Source organism: Corvus cornix, chromosome 13 (assembly GCF_000738735.6).
Source record: "Corvus cornix cornix isolate S_Up_H32 chromosome 13, ASM73873v5, whole genome shotgun sequence".
Lineage (NCBI taxonomy): Eukaryota > Metazoa > Chordata > Aves > Passeriformes > Corvidae > Corvus > Corvus cornix.
In genome coordinates, this window is record NC_046343.1 from 8,558,762 (window position 1) to 8,575,620 (window position 16,859).

Consider the following 16,859-nt stretch of genomic DNA (forward strand, 5'->3'; position numbering starts at 1 on the left):
GCAGAAGGACCCTCGGGTCCCGTGATTGCAGCAGTTCCTCAGCAGATCCCGGCCATGCAGCTGGAGAAATAAACATCTCTGAAACAGCTATCAAGAATCAGTCCATATATATTTCTTTTCCACGGGCCTCGTTGTCTGATACGCGTGTTAAAGTATCCGCACTGTAACAAACGGTGGGTAATGCGGGCAGAATGATCCCCGATCCCTAAGGACAGCAACTGATTTGTGAGTAAACTCTGGATTTCTCTTCTTGTTTTTGTTTTGCTGTTCCATCTCTAAACTATGGAGGAACTGTGGAAAGACTCTTGGCTCTCAGAGCCGCATACGGACATTTATCTTAAACTTGAAAAGGTTCTTGAACAACGATTTGTAAATTTTAGCTTAATTCAAGCTCAAAAGGAACTGAAACACTTCCTGGCATGGTTGTTTAAGAACTTTTTCTGTGTTTCTTGGGATTTAATACTTACCAAAGACTTTTGGACACAGTTAATTTCTGAGTCAAAATATATGCTGATGGAAGAATATTTTCATGAATATTATTTAATTACCAAGACTGTTGAGCAATGTCAGCTGTGTCCTTGCAAAGTTAAAACTGCTTCAGGGACCGTGCGACCCAGGCCACGTGGACCGAGCGCTCTGCGAGCAGCAGCGAGGCAGTTCCCACGTGCGGGCAGAGTGACACGAGCCGCAGTGTCGGCAGCGGAGTGAGGTGTGGCGGGAGCCTGCCCGGCCCCGCACAGCGCGTGGTGGAGCGAGCCCTGTGAGAGGAGCGGCACGTGGGCGACGGCTGGCGGCAGTGGAGCGGAGCTGCGCCTACCCGAAACGCGCGCTGGAGCAGGGTGGGGGGGGGTCGTCGCTCGGGGGCCCGGCCGAGACGTGGGTGCAGCCCCAGGCAGCCGCAGCGCAGCTGAGAGCAGAAGCGGCAGCACGCGGGGAGCTGAGCGGTGCGGCCCAGCCCGGCCCGCATGGCCCCGAATGCGACCCCGGGAAGAGCGTGCAGGCACCAGCAGCTCCGATGGCCCCAGCAGCCCTGGCAGTTCCAACATGGAAGCGAGCGAAGACAAAAGAGAAAGCAAAAACACAGTGAGACAGAAAACAGAAGCCACTCAGAAAAAGGAAAAAATCACCCTAGCTAAGGTTTTAGGAATAGTAAAATGGTATAATGTTAAACAAAATTATGGTTTTATAACGAGACGTGACAACCAGCAAGACATATTCACTCATAGAACTGCTACTAAAAAGCATAACCCTGAAAAATGCATCCCAAACTTGGGAGATGGAGAAGTAGTAGAGTTCAAAATTGTGCAAGGTAGAAAAGGGTTACAAGCAGCAGAGGTCACCGGGCCTGATGGTGTTTCTGTGAAAGGCAGTATATATGCTAAAAATCGTAGTCATGTTAGACAATATCTCCATTATAAGCCCCCCCTACAGTCTCCCTTTCCTAATCCCACCTTTCCCTTTTATCCTATATCCTGTTACCCCCAGTGTATTCCCAATCAGTTTTTTCACCCATGGTTTCCCTCACAAAACCATGCCTTTGCCAATTGTTTCCCCAAAAATCCCTTTCCAATGCTGAGTGGGGGATAAAGAGGGGGAGGGAAGAAATTAACTATTGTTGTTTAGAGTTCCAACAGGTACAAATGGAAGAAACCCTCTCCTGCCTCAGTTTCCCCACAAAGCATGCTCAGAGAGTCGTGTCTCCCTTCTGTCAGCCTTAAGATGTTCCGGAGAATCTGTTTGGACATTTAAAGACTCAGGAGGGTGGCTTGTTTTGTTTTGAAACTGTTCTTGTTATGTTTATCCAGTTGTTTTCATTCTCCTTTTATTAAAATAAAACGGGTGAGGTGTTGGGGTCCCTCCCTGCCGTGTAGCCCTGGGAGAGGGGCCCTGAGGGCACAGACACGGGGTTTCCCTGCCCCTGCTCAGCCTCGTTCCCATTGGTTGGTTTGTGTTCCCTGCGCGGGCAGAAGGACCCTTGGTCCTGTGATTGAACAGTTCCTCAGCAGAGCCCCGGCCATGCGGCTGGAGAAATAAACATCTCTGAAACAGCTATCAAGAATCCGTCCATATATATTTCTTTTCCACGGGCCTCATTGTCTGATACACGTGTTACAGTATCCCCACTGTAACGAACCATGGCAGGTTCTTTTCTGTCAAGAAGTTGAGTTTGTTGCATTTATTGATTTATGTTGTTTTACACTAGTGTCCTCAATCTTCAGTCGTTTTTTAGGTGGCATTAGGAGGCTTTTGGGAATCTCACTGGTGGCTCTTCAGTGGTGAGGGATAGTGCCAAGCAGTCCTGTAGTCAGACAGCAGGAGCACGTGCTGGATGTGTGGGGAGCAAGGTTCTGCAGAGCAAACTGTAACTATCCTTTTGAAATGAATTTCAGGAGACATGTCTGAAAGTAAGGCCAAGAAGATTGAGATAAAAGATGTGGATGGGCAGACCCTGAGGAAGCTGATTGATTACATCTACACCGCTGAGATCGAGGTCACGGAAGAGAATGTGCAGGTAGGTCTGGTTCAGCAGCTCCTGTGGAGAACCAAGTGAAAAGCTTGAAACTCAAAGGCACAGGTTCTTTGGGGGTGAGGGATCCTCAGGGTGCAGAAAGTAAAAGGTTGAGCTTGAAAAGAGCTACTTCCAGCCTCTGTTTAGTCTTGAGGCACTTCAGTGCTTTGCCTGTGCTTAAGTCATGTTGCATTTAGCTTTTGTGTGGAGCTCTTATAACGAGAGCAGGCATTTGCCTTCCAAGAAGCTGTGCTGACTTGTGGGTCAGTCTGTCGAAGGTCAGAATAGACTCAAACAAGCAGTGAGTCAAATGTTTTAAGGCCATGGCAGAGGAATGTGGCTGTTAGTTTTTAAATTCTTCTGGGTAGTTTGAGTTGTTTCACAGAGCTTTGAGTGGAATACATTGTTCAAATGAGGACATTCTTCCTTTTTTCTGTGTGTGCTCTGTCTTGAATTTCTGAGAGGTAAATATTTGTTCAGAAGTGGAAAGAGTAATTGAAAGGCAGCCTTCAAATAAAGCAGGGTGCTCAGGAAGAGAGTGTTTTGCAGTGTCACATGGCTGTGGCTGCTGGTAAAGCTCTTTCTTTGACTGTACTTGTATTTGTGGTAAGAAAAAGGCTCTGCACTTAGCCACTGATGTCTGGAAGGGATGCTGAGAGCTTTTGTATGGACATGCTTTTCGGTTGGTCTCTGTTTTTGTTTGCAAGTGGCAGTTTGAGCCTGTTGTCTTCCTCTCTTTGACTTGGACATTGCCAGGGGAACAGGTCTGTGTCCATGATGCTGGAGAGTTTTGTTGACCTAATTAACATGGAAAAATTAGACTGGTTCTGCTTGAAATGAGGTTCTTGCTGTGTGCTCTTCTGCTCCGACCCCTCAGAGAGAGGGTGGGTCCTTGTGACCTGTTGCTCCTCCCACAGGAGCTTGGACAAACCCCTGAGCTGGGTCCGCTTTGCAGTCCAACCCTTTGCCATCCTTCATGACCTAAATCTGTGGGGGCCTTTTCTTGCCCCTTCTGCCCTCCAGTTTTATAAATGTGGCTTTTTGGTGTGCTCTCAGCCTGGCAGTTGTCACACTGGTAGGAGGGTGGAGCCTGGTTGCCCTGCAGTGAGGCTGAGAACCAGCGGTGAGGATACCTTCAAGGTGCCATTATGGCAAAGGTGCTGACACTCAAAGCCAGCCGTGGGTGGCTTGGCCTGGCTGTCTGCTGTGTCTTCACATCAGGGTCATCAGGAGCTGCCTTACAACATCACTCAGTGGGGGACTGGGGTGGAGCTCCTTGCACCTCTGGGATCTCCCATTGCTGGAGGAGAAACTACATTTACACGCCCTCAGGCTGGTCCCTGTTTCTGTGGGAAATATGGAGGCTGTATCCACCTGCTTTCTGAAACGTGTGCTTTCCTTTCACGCTGCTGGGGGTTAGGTGGTCAGAAGCTCCCACTTGGCACGTGGGATGTGCAGAGCTTGGGATCCCATCTGCTGAGCCTGCCTTGGATGGGGCTTGGGGAGTGACCCCAGCTGCATTTCCAGGGGACTGTTTTGGTGCTCCAGCTGCACCTGGGTGTGAGCAGTGCTGTGGGAGCTGGAGCAGGCTGGAGAGGCAGCTCTGTCCTGCCCAGAAGGTCTGTGAAAACTCCAGGTGTTGCCTTTCTTGAGCAACTGGACAGCCATCTTTTTTCATAAAACCTAATCAAAGCCTGCCTTCTGTGGCCCAGGGATTACAGGGAGTTAAAGTAGATCCCTGGCTATATTTTGGCTTTCATCTCTCAGACAGTAATATAAAAAATTGTAAGTTTTGAATACTAAGTGTTTTTTCCCAATGCAGTAAAGCAGGTCCTTTTACTGCAGCATTTATTTCAGTATCCACTCTGTGATTAACTCTTCAGGCTAGAGGTAAATTAATTCCTAGGAGCGAAGAAATGAAGCTGATCTACTGCAAGGTTAACTGACTAGTTTAAATTTTATTACATGTTTAAAGTGTTCATGTTGAAAATGTTTTATGGAATTTAATATAACTGTGTTATGAAACTAATAGAAAGAGAAATTTCCATCCTCTCTCTGGGTGTTTTACTCTGAACAAAATGCCATAAACAGGTTAATATTCATTTCCAGCCACAAGAAGAAAAGGTTACAGAAGTGAATGTTCTGTGATTTGTTGGAAAATTTCACATGAAGTGAAGACTAAAACCATCAAAAATTAAGCTCCTTGTAGTCTCTAGTCAGAATTAGCTGTGTCAATGTTAGAAAGAAGTGAGCAGGTTACCACATTAGCATTACCACATCCCCCTGCTGCACAGGTGTTTTTGAGTCAGCCATCCATCCGTCCATCCATCCATCTGGAAGGACACCTCAGTAGTGCCTGTCTGTGCTGTTTCAGCAATGTTCCTTCGCAGCCTTGCTTGAGCACAGTGAGACTTTCTCTTTTCCCAGCAGGTATCTCCTGAGGTCTCCTATTTCCTTGTCACGTTCTGATTCTCTAGCAGGGCAAGGGTACTTTTTTAAAGGGGTTCTTCAGACTTTCTCAGTAGCTGGAAGAAGCAATTTCTGGGTATAGGTGCCAGGTAATTTCATTTTAGAAGCTATGAAAAAAATAAGGTTGCTCAGTGGCATTAACTGAGCAGATGCAGCCAAGGTACCAAAACTTGTGAGTAAATGAAAAGATACTATCTTGTCAGTGAGAAAGATAAGATGAGAGCAGGATAGAAATGAGAAAAAAGATGAGCAGCAAAGGTAGCATGGAGTGCAGTGAATGTTCCTAAGCGTGTTTGAATGCTGAGCAGTGCCCAGCCCTTCACAACAAGAAGCCTTTTTACAGGATTTTTGTTGTTTGTTTTCTAATAGAAACCTGTATTTTTTTTTTTTTTTCTTTTGTAGGCCTGGTCTGGGCTCAGGAAGTGAGACTCCTTTTCTAAGCATGTTTTTCTGTAGCTGATTGTGCAGTGAAATGAGTGTCTTTTGTTTTGTTTTGTTTCGTTTTTTTCTGTAAGGAAGGATATGTATACAAGGGGCCAAGTCTGTACAGTCAGTTCCAGTCATTATCTGTGTAGTGAGTTTTGGGGGTGTTCATCCAATTTCTCCTCAAGATTATGTCCCAAATGTGCAGGCAAAGGGGATTTTCAGCTCACCCTGAGCCCATGTGTAGAGAATACTCTCTTCTAACCCTGCTGGGGTACATGGGTGAGAATCACCCCAACAAATGCAATCCTGCTTTACCTATTGGAACTTCATTCTTAGAGTGGGGTTTCAAGGCAGTATAGGAGCAGCAACAGGAGGGCTCAGGGATGATGGATGATAGAGTTTTAGCTGTGAACATGCATTTGGGATTTAGCCTCCCACTTGTTTGGAAGGCATGACGCAGAGACAGAATTTCTGTCTTTATTGCAGTCATGTTGTAGTTTCAGGAAAATCCATCCTGGAATTTCTACACCTGCTGCTTTCTGTTTTTCTTCCTCTGTTGCATCCCACATCAAAGTTGGTTGTAAATTTTCATATGCATGATATAAGGATCTCATTCATTTGAAGGTAGAGCAGGATACATTTATTTAGAAGGAAGTTGTGTCATGCAGTTTCTGTAAAAGGAAGGAAAACTAAAGTGAATGTCTCGGGGAACTTCACAGATGCTCAGGTGCAGCCCTGGGTTGATTTCAGTGGAAATCATAAACACACATCAGAGCACAGGGCCTGCTGCTCTTTACATGTGTGGGGTAGCTGGTGCTTTTAACATATCAATTACCTGAATTTTTCAGTTAGGTTTTGATTTTGCAGCTGAAGTGGTTACACTGCTGCCTGCTTTCCAACTTTCATATCAAACCTGCGAGCTCAGAGTGATGGCAACAAAGTCCAGTGATAGGGAAGCTCTGCATGGTGTCCTTGAGCAGAGGTGAATGAAGAGATTTGGGAGCAGGCCTCTCCCTGTCCTAGGCAGTCCTGTGAAGACATCTGGACCTCTGGCTCTAGACAGTGAATACAGTCCCTCCTTAGTGTGTCCCAACCATCCTTACCTATGACACTTCATTACTGGCAGGCAGCCTGAGAACTGCCCTCCCAATTAAGAAAGTCATTATCATTCAGGTTGTAATGATTCCCTGGAAAAAGTCCTTATTAACCTGATTTCACAATTAAGTTCTTAGGAATGATGGGCCACAGACCACATGTGTGAGGTGTCCTTGTGTACTGCCACAGTTTGAGATATGGCTCATACACAGAGAATGAAATCTGAAATCAGCTGTCTGGAGGAGGTAGATATTGAAGCTGTCAGCTTTGCAGGCATAGTAATTGTCATAAAAAATGCCTCAAGAAAAGAGGAAAAAAGCTTTGCTAGGAGCTGCAATATTTCCGTTTCAAAGATGCTTCTGCACCTCAGCTTTTCCTGCGGACTTAGGAGTTCACAGCAAGGAAGGAGAGTTCTCTGGCAGATGCAGTTTTGATGATAAAGGGGTTGTAAGTGGGTCAGTCCATCTCTCTTCCCCCTGTTCAATCCAAAAGCTGCAGCTATAGTAGGTACAAGCCCATGGTGAGGCAAAGCACCTTTCAGCAATAAATCAGGGCTGTTTTCCTCCCTGGAGCCAAAGCTCCTTGCCATGCAGCGCCCTGGAGTGCAGGGGGCCCTGGTCCATTGGAGAGCTGACTCCTCTGGTTTGGACTCCCTTCCTTAAACCTATAGGAGGTCTTTTAAATTGGCTTGGCCTAATAGAAAGCTGAGGAGAAACTTGTGGATGTGGCACCAGAGGACTGTGCCTGATGGATGTCTTCACTTTTTTATTTCACTGTTTAACCAAGGGATGGTGTGTCTGAAGGTAGCTCAGGAGGGAAGTTACCAGTTGTTCCCCCATTTTCTCTCTCATCTCTACATCCTTTCTCCATCTCCTGATCCTGACAAGGTTTTGTGACTCCCTTATGCTGTCACACCTTCCTCTGTCAGGGCTATTTCACCTCAGGTAGAGCATTTAAGTGGAAGTACTGTTGTTCAGCCCATGTGCTGCTTGGGAGCAGCTGGGATGTAATAAAGCCTAATTGCCACCCTTGCACTCAAAAGCCACATAACACTAATGTAGTTTTATCTCCACTGTTTGTGCTGTTTAGGGCAGCTTGTTTAAAACTGAGTATTTACCTGCCCTGCAAATACAAAATCCATTTGTTTCTCTGGTCACGGGTTTCCCTGGGTGGATGCTTGGGAGCTGTCTCCCTGTTTGGGCAGATGTGCAGTCCCAGCTGTGGCCCTGGATGTGTAGCTGAGGATTACAGCCAGTACTCTTATTTGGCTTTCAATTTGACCAAATTGTCAAAGCTGCTTATAAGCTTTAATACATCCCCTGCATAGGGGAAACGCTCCTTTCCCAGTTTTGAAGAGCAGGAATGATGTAAGTTAACTTTTGGCCAAGACTACCTGTAAGGCTGTGTCACAGTAGGGAATTAACCCCAGCCTCTGCAGTCCAGCATTAATAAATGAATCTTATAGAACACAGAGCACTTTTGGCTGAAAGATGTTTCTAGTTTAGAGACATCAAAGGTCTATGGAAGTAATTGCACAGGCAATGTTGTGTAAACTTGAAATTGGTGTGGAGTCTGTGGAGCACAGCTGGTGAACTAGATGATTATATGCATATATATCTCTAGACACACCTCATAGATGAGGTTCTGGACACAAGCAAAGCAGTCAATCTCAGTAGTAATAGCAGATAATCTTGACATAATTTCTAAAAATGAGTGGGTTTTGATCTGGAGGCAGATCTGGTAGAGAAGCCAGCTCTCTGTAAATCATTCACGGCTGTTGGTGTTCAAATATTAAGAGCCAAATCCAGACCCATGTGAGTAACTTGCCTGGATATTAATGGGGTTGCAGTTTGGTCCTGCTGCATGTTTAGGAAGGGCATTTCCTCTTGTTATTTCTAAAGGAAACAGACTTTGTTCTCACGGAAATCCTTTGCTTGCTTTTCGCCTTCCCTGGTAAAAACAAGATGAGTGTTAAGACATTCAGCTGGGAAATAAGAAAAAGAAAATCCTCTCATCTCTTTATAGGCTTTTTATATCCTATTTCTGAGAAGTGTTGTATGATAATGCCCCCTTCCCGAAGCCTGCAGTGGTATGAGGCTCCTTCTGTGCTGCCTCTCAAGCCAGCATGGGCTGTAACAGCAGTACTGGTTTGTCCAGGGGCTGTTGCATGTGGTGATGGTAGTGAGTTCCTTTTGGTCTGGAGGCAACATCCCAAACACTGGAGGTAAGCAGCCCACCTGGACTGGCAGGTGTTTATCCTGGATGGATGGGGGTGCACAGAGGAGGCTCTGGCTGGTCTATAGCATGGAGTTTGCATGGAGTCTGACTTGTCTACCCAAAGCTCAGGTGTTCAGAAAGGGTTCAGCTAGAGAGAAGGTGGTTCACAGCTAGGTTACAAAAACCTAGAGCATTGCTATCTTGACTTAATCAAAGCTACAAACTAATCTGCTCCTGGCATCAAGAGGCTTGGGCCAAAACAGGCTCCCGGGTTAATTGACTTCTCTTTTGATTGTTGCCTGTTGGGGTGGCTGCTTGGCAGCAGTCAGCCACTGTGCAGCTGGGCTGGAGTGGAGCACATCAGTTGATTAGAAAGACCTGGAGCAGGTTGTGAGTGTCCTGCCCTGGTGTGGAATGGGAACATGGTGGCAGGTACAGGGAGGGAACATCTTTATCCCTTCCCTGCCATCGGGATCCAGGGAGGTGAATGCCGTTAACCTATTTGTTTTGTTTAACAGCTGCTTATTTTTTTTGAGTTGGAAATAATTTTCCGGAAATGTGTGCTCAGATGGTGAGCACAGATGCCCAGTTGGAAGGACATGTGTGAGGCAGCCAGAGCTACGAAAGAGCTGGAATAAGACATGTCTGCAGTCGCTGTTCGACAGAAGAAAGGAAGTAGCTGATGTCATGGACTGTAATGTCCTGATGGACTTTGTTTTCTACTTCCTGTCCTCCTCACTGGCCTCAAAGGTGTTTTTTTCCAGCAGATGTCACATTCCTCATCCATTTCTGTCTCCTTTTTCTGTGCTTAGTTTTGGAGGTACAAAGCAGTACCTCATTTTGAGATGCAGTCATGAACCACGAGTGTCCGCAGCATTTTGTGTGAGTGTAAATGAGGGCTGTCTTTCCCAAGAGCCTTGCTGTCACCAAAACCTGCTTGAGTTTCTGGGAACCCCCTCTCTTATGTGACTGTTTGGGCACCCTGCTCACAAGCCAATGTGGTTTTGTTGGAAATAACCAAGTCCAGGGTTTTGAGGACTGCTGGGCTGCTATGGGCGTTGAATCTGATGGCATTGCTTATAAATAATATAAAGCTCTTTGGGGGAAAAAAAATTAAATCTGTGTGCAGGAGCTACCTGCAGCAAAGCCAGAAATTCAGGAGCATCTGTGGTTGCTTCTACCTTGTCCTCACTTTGCCTTGAGGTCTTATGGGGAGAAGCTGTGAGAAGAGTTCCACTTATAGCCCAGTGTGGGACAGCCATTTTCATGTCTCAGAGCATGAACAGGGATCTTCTCCATATGGTAGAGCTAAGACTTGAACCTTCCTTCTCGTAACCCCACAGGGTTGAAGGGGAATTGCCTCCAATTTGTGCGAGCTGTGAATCACTCCCTGTTGCTCACTCTTGTTCCCCTCTCACGCCTTTGCAGGTTTTGTTGCCAGCTGCTAGTTTATTGCAACTGATGGATGTTAGAAAAAACTGTTGTGACTTCCTTCAGTCCCAGCTGCATCCCACGAACTGCCTTGGCATCCGCGCTTTTGCCGACGTGCACGCCTGCACCGAGCTGCTGCAGCAGGCCAACGCCTACGCAGGTGAGGGGAGGGGGTCTGGGTGTGGAGCTAACCCTGCCTCCAGCTACAGCAGCTCCGAGGCTGAGCCCATCCTGGTTGGTCTCTTCAGACTTCTGGTATTAGAACAGGAAGGGAATATTTTATTTAGTTCTGGGCTTGCAACTTTCTGTGATGCTGCAAGTTGGGAAATGTGGTTCGGTCGCAGGGGAGCACCGTAGGAGGTAAAACACCCTTATCCTCTGGATGTCAGACCACAAAACAGTTCCTGAGTGTGATCCTAGCAAGCTCTTGGTGTGCCTGTTCAACAGCTCAGCGTTGGTGTGCTGGTGTCCCCCCCATGGGACCTGCCCTGGGAGAGCAGTAGCAATGCTGGGCATTTCCATTGTGGGAATAAATGGCACTGGGCAAAATTAAATCCTCTGGGTGGGAGTTGGAACACTCAGCTAAAATTGCCATGCAGTCTGAGGCTCTGATCTGTGCAGCAATGGCCCCTTACCCCAAGGGAGGATAGGCTTAGGCTTCTTTGGGAGTAAATGTGTTTGGCTGCAATATGGAAGTGCCTGCAATGGCTTTCAGCATTTCTCCTCTACATCATAAATGTGAAGCTGTTTCAGGCAGCCCCAAGCTCTGAATTCCCCAGCACTTTTCCAGTCTCCTCCAGCAGAGTTGCCCTTGACCTCTGCTTGGGAGAAGCTGATAGTTTTTTCTCAGTTTGTTTTTCTGTTTTCTGATAATTTGTGTAGGCACACATACACCTGCTGTCTCCCAGAGCACCTGCTCTGTCCTGCAACATTTTCCTTTTTCACAATTTTGTCCTTAATTGAACTATAAGTAGGCTCAGTAGAATAAAAATGTGTCCACTGAGTCCTCCCCTATTCTCCTGCAAATAAAACTAAACCTTTTCAGCTGCTCTGGCTGTATTATCCCCCAGAGAAAAAGGTACCCTGGAAGGAATGGTTAATTGTATAAAAGCTTGCTTGTAATATCTCATTATCCTTGCTTCCAGGCCGTGTTTAATCTTTAACCCAACAAGCAGTGCATTCACAGTATATTTATTTGGTTGTTTGGCAATTAGAAGGTCTGCTTTGTTGTTTTATTGGCCTTCATAAGTCCCAGTTAGTACAGCAGCCCATGTAATGTTAATGGAACTCCATTAATAAAACTGCCATTAAAATTCTTTTCACGATGTTGTTTATGTAATAGCCTTAAACCAAGACAGAAGTCCCCAAGCTCAAAAGTCCATGTGTGCATGAGCTCAGTTACTTGAGAAATGCTGAGTCCTGGCCAGTGGATAACTTCAGTAGGTAGAGGAGCCTTCTTGATGCAGGCACCAGTTACTTTCTTAAAATCAGTAAATATTCTTCCTTGCTTCCAACTAATAACAAGAGATCAAATACCTTTCTGCTGCCAGATGCAAGTCCAGAATGAATGAATATGAGATTTTGTCCAGAAGCCAGGGTGCATCCAGCTTATTGTGTGGGGAGTGTTTCCTGCCTCTTAAGTATTTAAGGCCAAAAGAGTTCATTAGATCATTTATATATTTCCAGCATAACAGAGTATTAAACTTTATCCACATGCTGCTATTTTTAATCAGAGCCTTTGTCTTAGCTGTGGGGCTTTGTTCCTCAGTAGACCAAGGAGGGTCTGTGACTGGGGGAGTCTAAGTCTGGTCGAGTCCAGCTCCAACTCTGCAGCAACAGCTTTGGTGAGGGGTTGTTCAGGGCCCCCAAAAAACTCCTCTATGTAAGTTATGCCAGCTCATGTCCCTGTGGTGCTGCTTTTTGTCAGGCAAAGCACTTTGCAGACGTGAAAACTCAAGGCAGATCTTGCTGTGGAGGGAGCTCTTTGGATACAGGAGTCTGAGCTTCTCAAAGCTACAGAATCAGAACTTGAAAGGAGCTGCTTCAGATAAAGTGTCTGAGATTCATGTTTCTGTAATTCAGCCAAAGATAAATGGGACTTAGCAAACGACAGGTGAGATTAAATTGGCAGTATATGTAAGAAATTCTTGCAGAACTAAAATTGCTGCAACTGGCTAATGACATATTTGACCTAGAAATTATTTTTTAGGAAGTGATTATTTCATGTGCCTTTTGGCTAGATATAAAGCTTGACAGATTTGATGATGCTCAGTCATAATACTTCCAGTTTGGGGTTATATTCAGTAATGTGCATTTTGTTTTCAACTGGTTCCCAGAGTTACAGTCTGGAGGGGTCTGGAGGCAAAAAAGGGAGAAATAGAAGTTTATACAATTGCAGGCTTAAGTGGAAAGGGGAAAATGACTGGGAAGGTGGGTGCTGAGGGTTTGGAGCAGGAAAAAGGTTAAATTCACGTTATTGAGGCAAGGCAGTAAAAGGTGGAAGGAGAGGAGAGCTGTTGCCATGTGCATGCATGGGATGAAGATCCCCCTTGCCCACCTCTCCGTGTACCTGTGCACACACAGGTTCAGCTGGATGCCCTGGGACCCCTCACTATTGCTGGGCATATGAACCAAACTGATTAGTGTTAAAGATGGGCCTTCCTTGGAGTACATACAAATACCAGGGACCCTTGTGGAGTTAGACCCAGGTACTGAGCAGATCTGATGCTGTCTAGCCTGTTGAAGTGGGCAAGAACTGAATCTTGAGGTGGCCAGGTTATTTACTACTTTGGACATTAGCTCTTGTCTCAATTGCCACTTCCAACTGTATTTGCCACTGGAAGACTCTCAGTGGCTTTTCAGGAAGTTCAGTATAATTTATGAAAGTGTGTCATGGGGCAGGTGCTACCTGAAACAACATCAGATTTTGTTCTCCTGCTCTGAGGCTGGTTTGTTTGTGTTCCACACACAGACGCCGTGGGTTTGTCTCAGGGGCTCAGAGCTGTGACAAGAGCTGTTCTCTGAATGCTGTGGTCCTTCCATTGACTGAAAACATGGATTTCATTATAATTTTCTGTTCCCCCTTTTCATTTGTTGAACAGAGCAGCACTTCCCTGAGGTGATGCTAGGAGAAGAATTTCTTAGCCTTAGTCTGGACCAGGTTTGCAGTTTAATATCAAGTGACAAGCTCACAGTCTCCTCTGAAGAAAAGGTACAGTAAATTGTATAGCAAGAGTGAATGTAAGAGTGCTGGAATGTTTCTAGATCTTACACCAGGAACTGTTATCATGATATGCTCCTTAGGGGCCATTCTCCAACAGAGATCATGTGGAAAGGAAAATTAAAATAATGTGAATCCTAAAAACACATAAAAATGACCTTCACTTGGTTGTTCTTTGCAGGAAGTTATGACTCTCAGATCCATATCACTCCAAAAGCCCTGGGGCTCAGAACCAACTACTTTCCCTCTCTGGAAAACGAGAAAACTCCCATCTGCTGTTGTGTAATGCATTTAATACCTGCTGTAAAACCTCAAAAAAAAGTGAATTTCATTAGGCCAAGGAGGAATATTGACTTCTCTTTCATGTTAGATAGAACAACAAAAGGAAGCCTGGAACCAAAAGGAAGGAAGGAAATATTTTTCTAGCATCTTCAGTGTTTTTAATGAAAGAGGGGAAAAAGGCACTGGTTGATATTGTTTTGTGGTTGAAACATTCAGCACATCTGGTGTAGTCTGGAGTCTTTGGGAGGAGGGTGACCACTGATTATGGTGCTTGGTGAACTCCAGCCCCATTCTCTGGTCTGAGCTTCTTGTATACCCTGCTGCAGGTTTCTGGGGACAGGCATGTACCTCCAGTCCTTTAGCTCACCTCCAAATTGTCACTGTGGGGAGACTGTAAAGTCACAGAATCATTAAGGTTGGAAAAGACATTTAAGATCATTGCATCCAACCACTAATTCAGCACTGCCAGGTCCACCACTAAACCACATTCCTAAATGTAAATGGTCTCTTATGAGAGGCTACAGGAGAGCTTGAGGGTTGTGTGGTTTGTAACTTCAGTGCCCTTGTTGGATGCCTGTGTTTGGGTGGGATGAGGCTGCACCTGGGTATGGCGGTGCTGCTGGCTGGGCTGCACATCCTCATGTGCACTCTCCTCCTGCTCAGCCCCTCTGGGCTGCAGACACGCAGGTGCTTGGGCCCATAGGGACTGTAAAACTTGCCAGAAATCCTGCTCCATGTGAGGTGTGGACACAGGGATGCTCCCTGCTGATCCTGAGCCAGCAAACTCGGAGGATCCAGGCGCGCGTTTCCGCTGGCAGGGGCGCCTGGCAGGGCTGTGAGGTGCCACTCGGGCAGGGCCAGGAAGGGAAATGACAAATGGCACGGACTCACAACAGAATCACTTTGCCTGAGCCAAGCAGCCTGCAAAGGGAAGTGCAAGTTTAGTAACCAATTTTTTCCAGTCCTGTGCAGCATTGTTCAGAAGCTTTTATTGGCCTTGTGCCCAGGGGAATCAACATGCCCCTTCCCTCATCTGAGCTTTACACAATCAAACGCAGTATTTCTTTAGCTGATTGTAAAAGAACTTGTAAAAGAAAAGATTGTTGAGAATGCAAGGCAGTGGAAGGAAATGTAAGCATAAGCTGCACATTCAAAACAACAGATCTGAATAACAGGAGAGAGGCAGAAAATGGTAATGGAACATTAACATGAAATGTGCTGGAGTTCAAAGAAGTGTGGGAAATTGAGGACAGACTCATAGGCTGCTGTTTCATGTTAACTTCATGGCAGACAAACCACTTTCCTCATCTTTATTCTTCCTATCTGTTAATGTTTGAGATATATATTATAAAACAAATTATATAAAAGTACATATGTGTGTATACCAGTGTACACATACACACAGGTATATCTGTGTATATGCATGTGCAAAATACTTCAGAAATCTGGGAGCTTAATTGTCACAGCCAGATTTCACAGGACCTTTTCTCATTCCTGTTCTTGCTGTGTCTCATACATGTACTGCACCCTGTGAGCCAGAGCACTGCTATCCCTGGATCATTGGGAAGTGTTAGAGCCAAGTCCTGCCAGGATCAGGGAGGGAGAATTGCCTTTGGAATGCCTCAGGAACTTGTGTGTTCTCCCCTTCCTCTGCCATCCCCCAACTAATACCAATTGGCCTAATAAAATATATCCTTATCTTCACCAATTGTGGCTTATTTATATCCCTAGGCCATCAGGATGACAAAAATTCTCTGCTAGCACAGAAACCTATTTTAATTGTAAAATGGTGACAGCATTTCCTCATCACTCAAAGATTCTCCTCCTTTCTCTTCTGTTCTCCTTGTCGTAGCCTCTGCAGTTACACAGGCCATTTCAGAACAGGGCAGAGGTTTGTTGTCCCTGCTTGCTCTTTCTGCTATAGCTGAGTACAGTACTTGGAAGACAGTTTTATTAATGTTTTTTGTACCTGACCTAATTGGCTCTTTTTACTGTTTGCAAGCTAAAAAAAGATATTAAAATAATATTTATTTGTTATTTATTAAAGTTGTATGAAGGGGGGGGGGACACTTGAGAATGGTCTCCTGCCAACTCAGAACAGTGGCTGATGAAATTTTTTAAAGGATTGGGATTTTTGGATTGGGGATTCTACACAGAGTCTGGTAATTGATTCATTGTCTCATGCTGCTGACATGCAGCAGAAGCTTATGCAAGGTTTGGTCCTCACTCTTGGGAATCTCTAACAAATGGATTTTTGGCTGGAGAGGCTGGGAGAACATCTGGGCTTGCTCTTTCCTTAGGCAGTACGCAGAGAGGGGATATTCTAGCCTTTTACCTTTCTGCTCCATGGAGTGGGAAATTTACTTCTCCCAAGCTTGGGACTGCTCCTGCGGCCAGACAGGTGCCAGCTGCTACCTCAGCCTGTGCCTCGGCTCTAAATCAAGCTGTGTGGGCAACTGCTTTGTCCATCCCACCCTGGCAGCAGGTCCTGCATGGCTGGAGAATCTCGGGGGAGCAGCAGCAGCTGCTCGGGGTCTGCAGCGGGCACAGCGTGTGGAGGGAGGGCATGGCAGGAGTGGAAACAGATGTGGCCTTTAAATAGAGATATTGCTGTCTTGGATTGAAGCCTTTTCCCCTCTTCTCATGGAATTAGGAATTGGAGCCAGTGGAAGGTGCCAGAATCTGATTTTTTAAAAAAAATATAATTATTTTTAGAGTAGGCACAGCAGGGAAGCATCAGTGTTTGCCTAACTCAGGAGTAGACTTGAGCACCAAGGAAGCAGCTTGTTCCCAGTGCACATTTGCCTTACCTACCTTTAGACTTGTTCACTGTCCTCCTGACCTGTAGCTGGGTATGTCCCAGCCCTGTGACCTGTTCTGCAGCTCAGCCTTTGTGCAGAAGAGGTTAATGAAAAGCCTGTTTGTCGGCTAAACATTTGCTTTATCCTCCTTCCACACTCATTTGCAATTAAAAAAAAAAATCTCACAACAACCCAGTTTCTACTTTAGAGGCCTCATAGCCAAAGTTAAAATGTTGGTTTGCTTATTTATTTTAATTTTAAAATACTTAAAGGCTCTGCAGTAGTTATTCTCCTCAGCATTTGCTGCAGTTTGATTACACCGCTCCCTGTTGTGTTGCTTAAATCCTCATTGCAGTGTCCTGAATTCCAAACAGTTCAGCAGGAGCTTTGTTGGCACAGGAAATGAGGC

The 16,859-nt window shown here is 45.7% G+C and overlaps 1 protein-coding gene across 2 annotated transcripts in view; it reads left to right on the plus strand.

Annotated features, from left to right (window-relative positions):
* Positions 1-16,859, plus strand: part of KLHL3 (kelch like family member 3) — a 51,072-nt gene that overhangs the window by 15,798 nt on the left and 18,415 nt on the right. For both annotated transcript variants that reach the window (XM_039559530.1, XM_039559531.1), the window contains exons 4-6: positions 2,391-2,512; positions 10,145-10,307; positions 13,249-13,358. In XM_039559530.1, the coding sequence (XP_039415464.1) occupies positions 2,391-2,512; positions 10,145-10,307; positions 13,249-13,358 (395 nt within the window). The remainder of the gene's footprint in view (positions 1-2,390; positions 2,513-10,144; positions 10,308-13,248; positions 13,359-16,859) is intronic.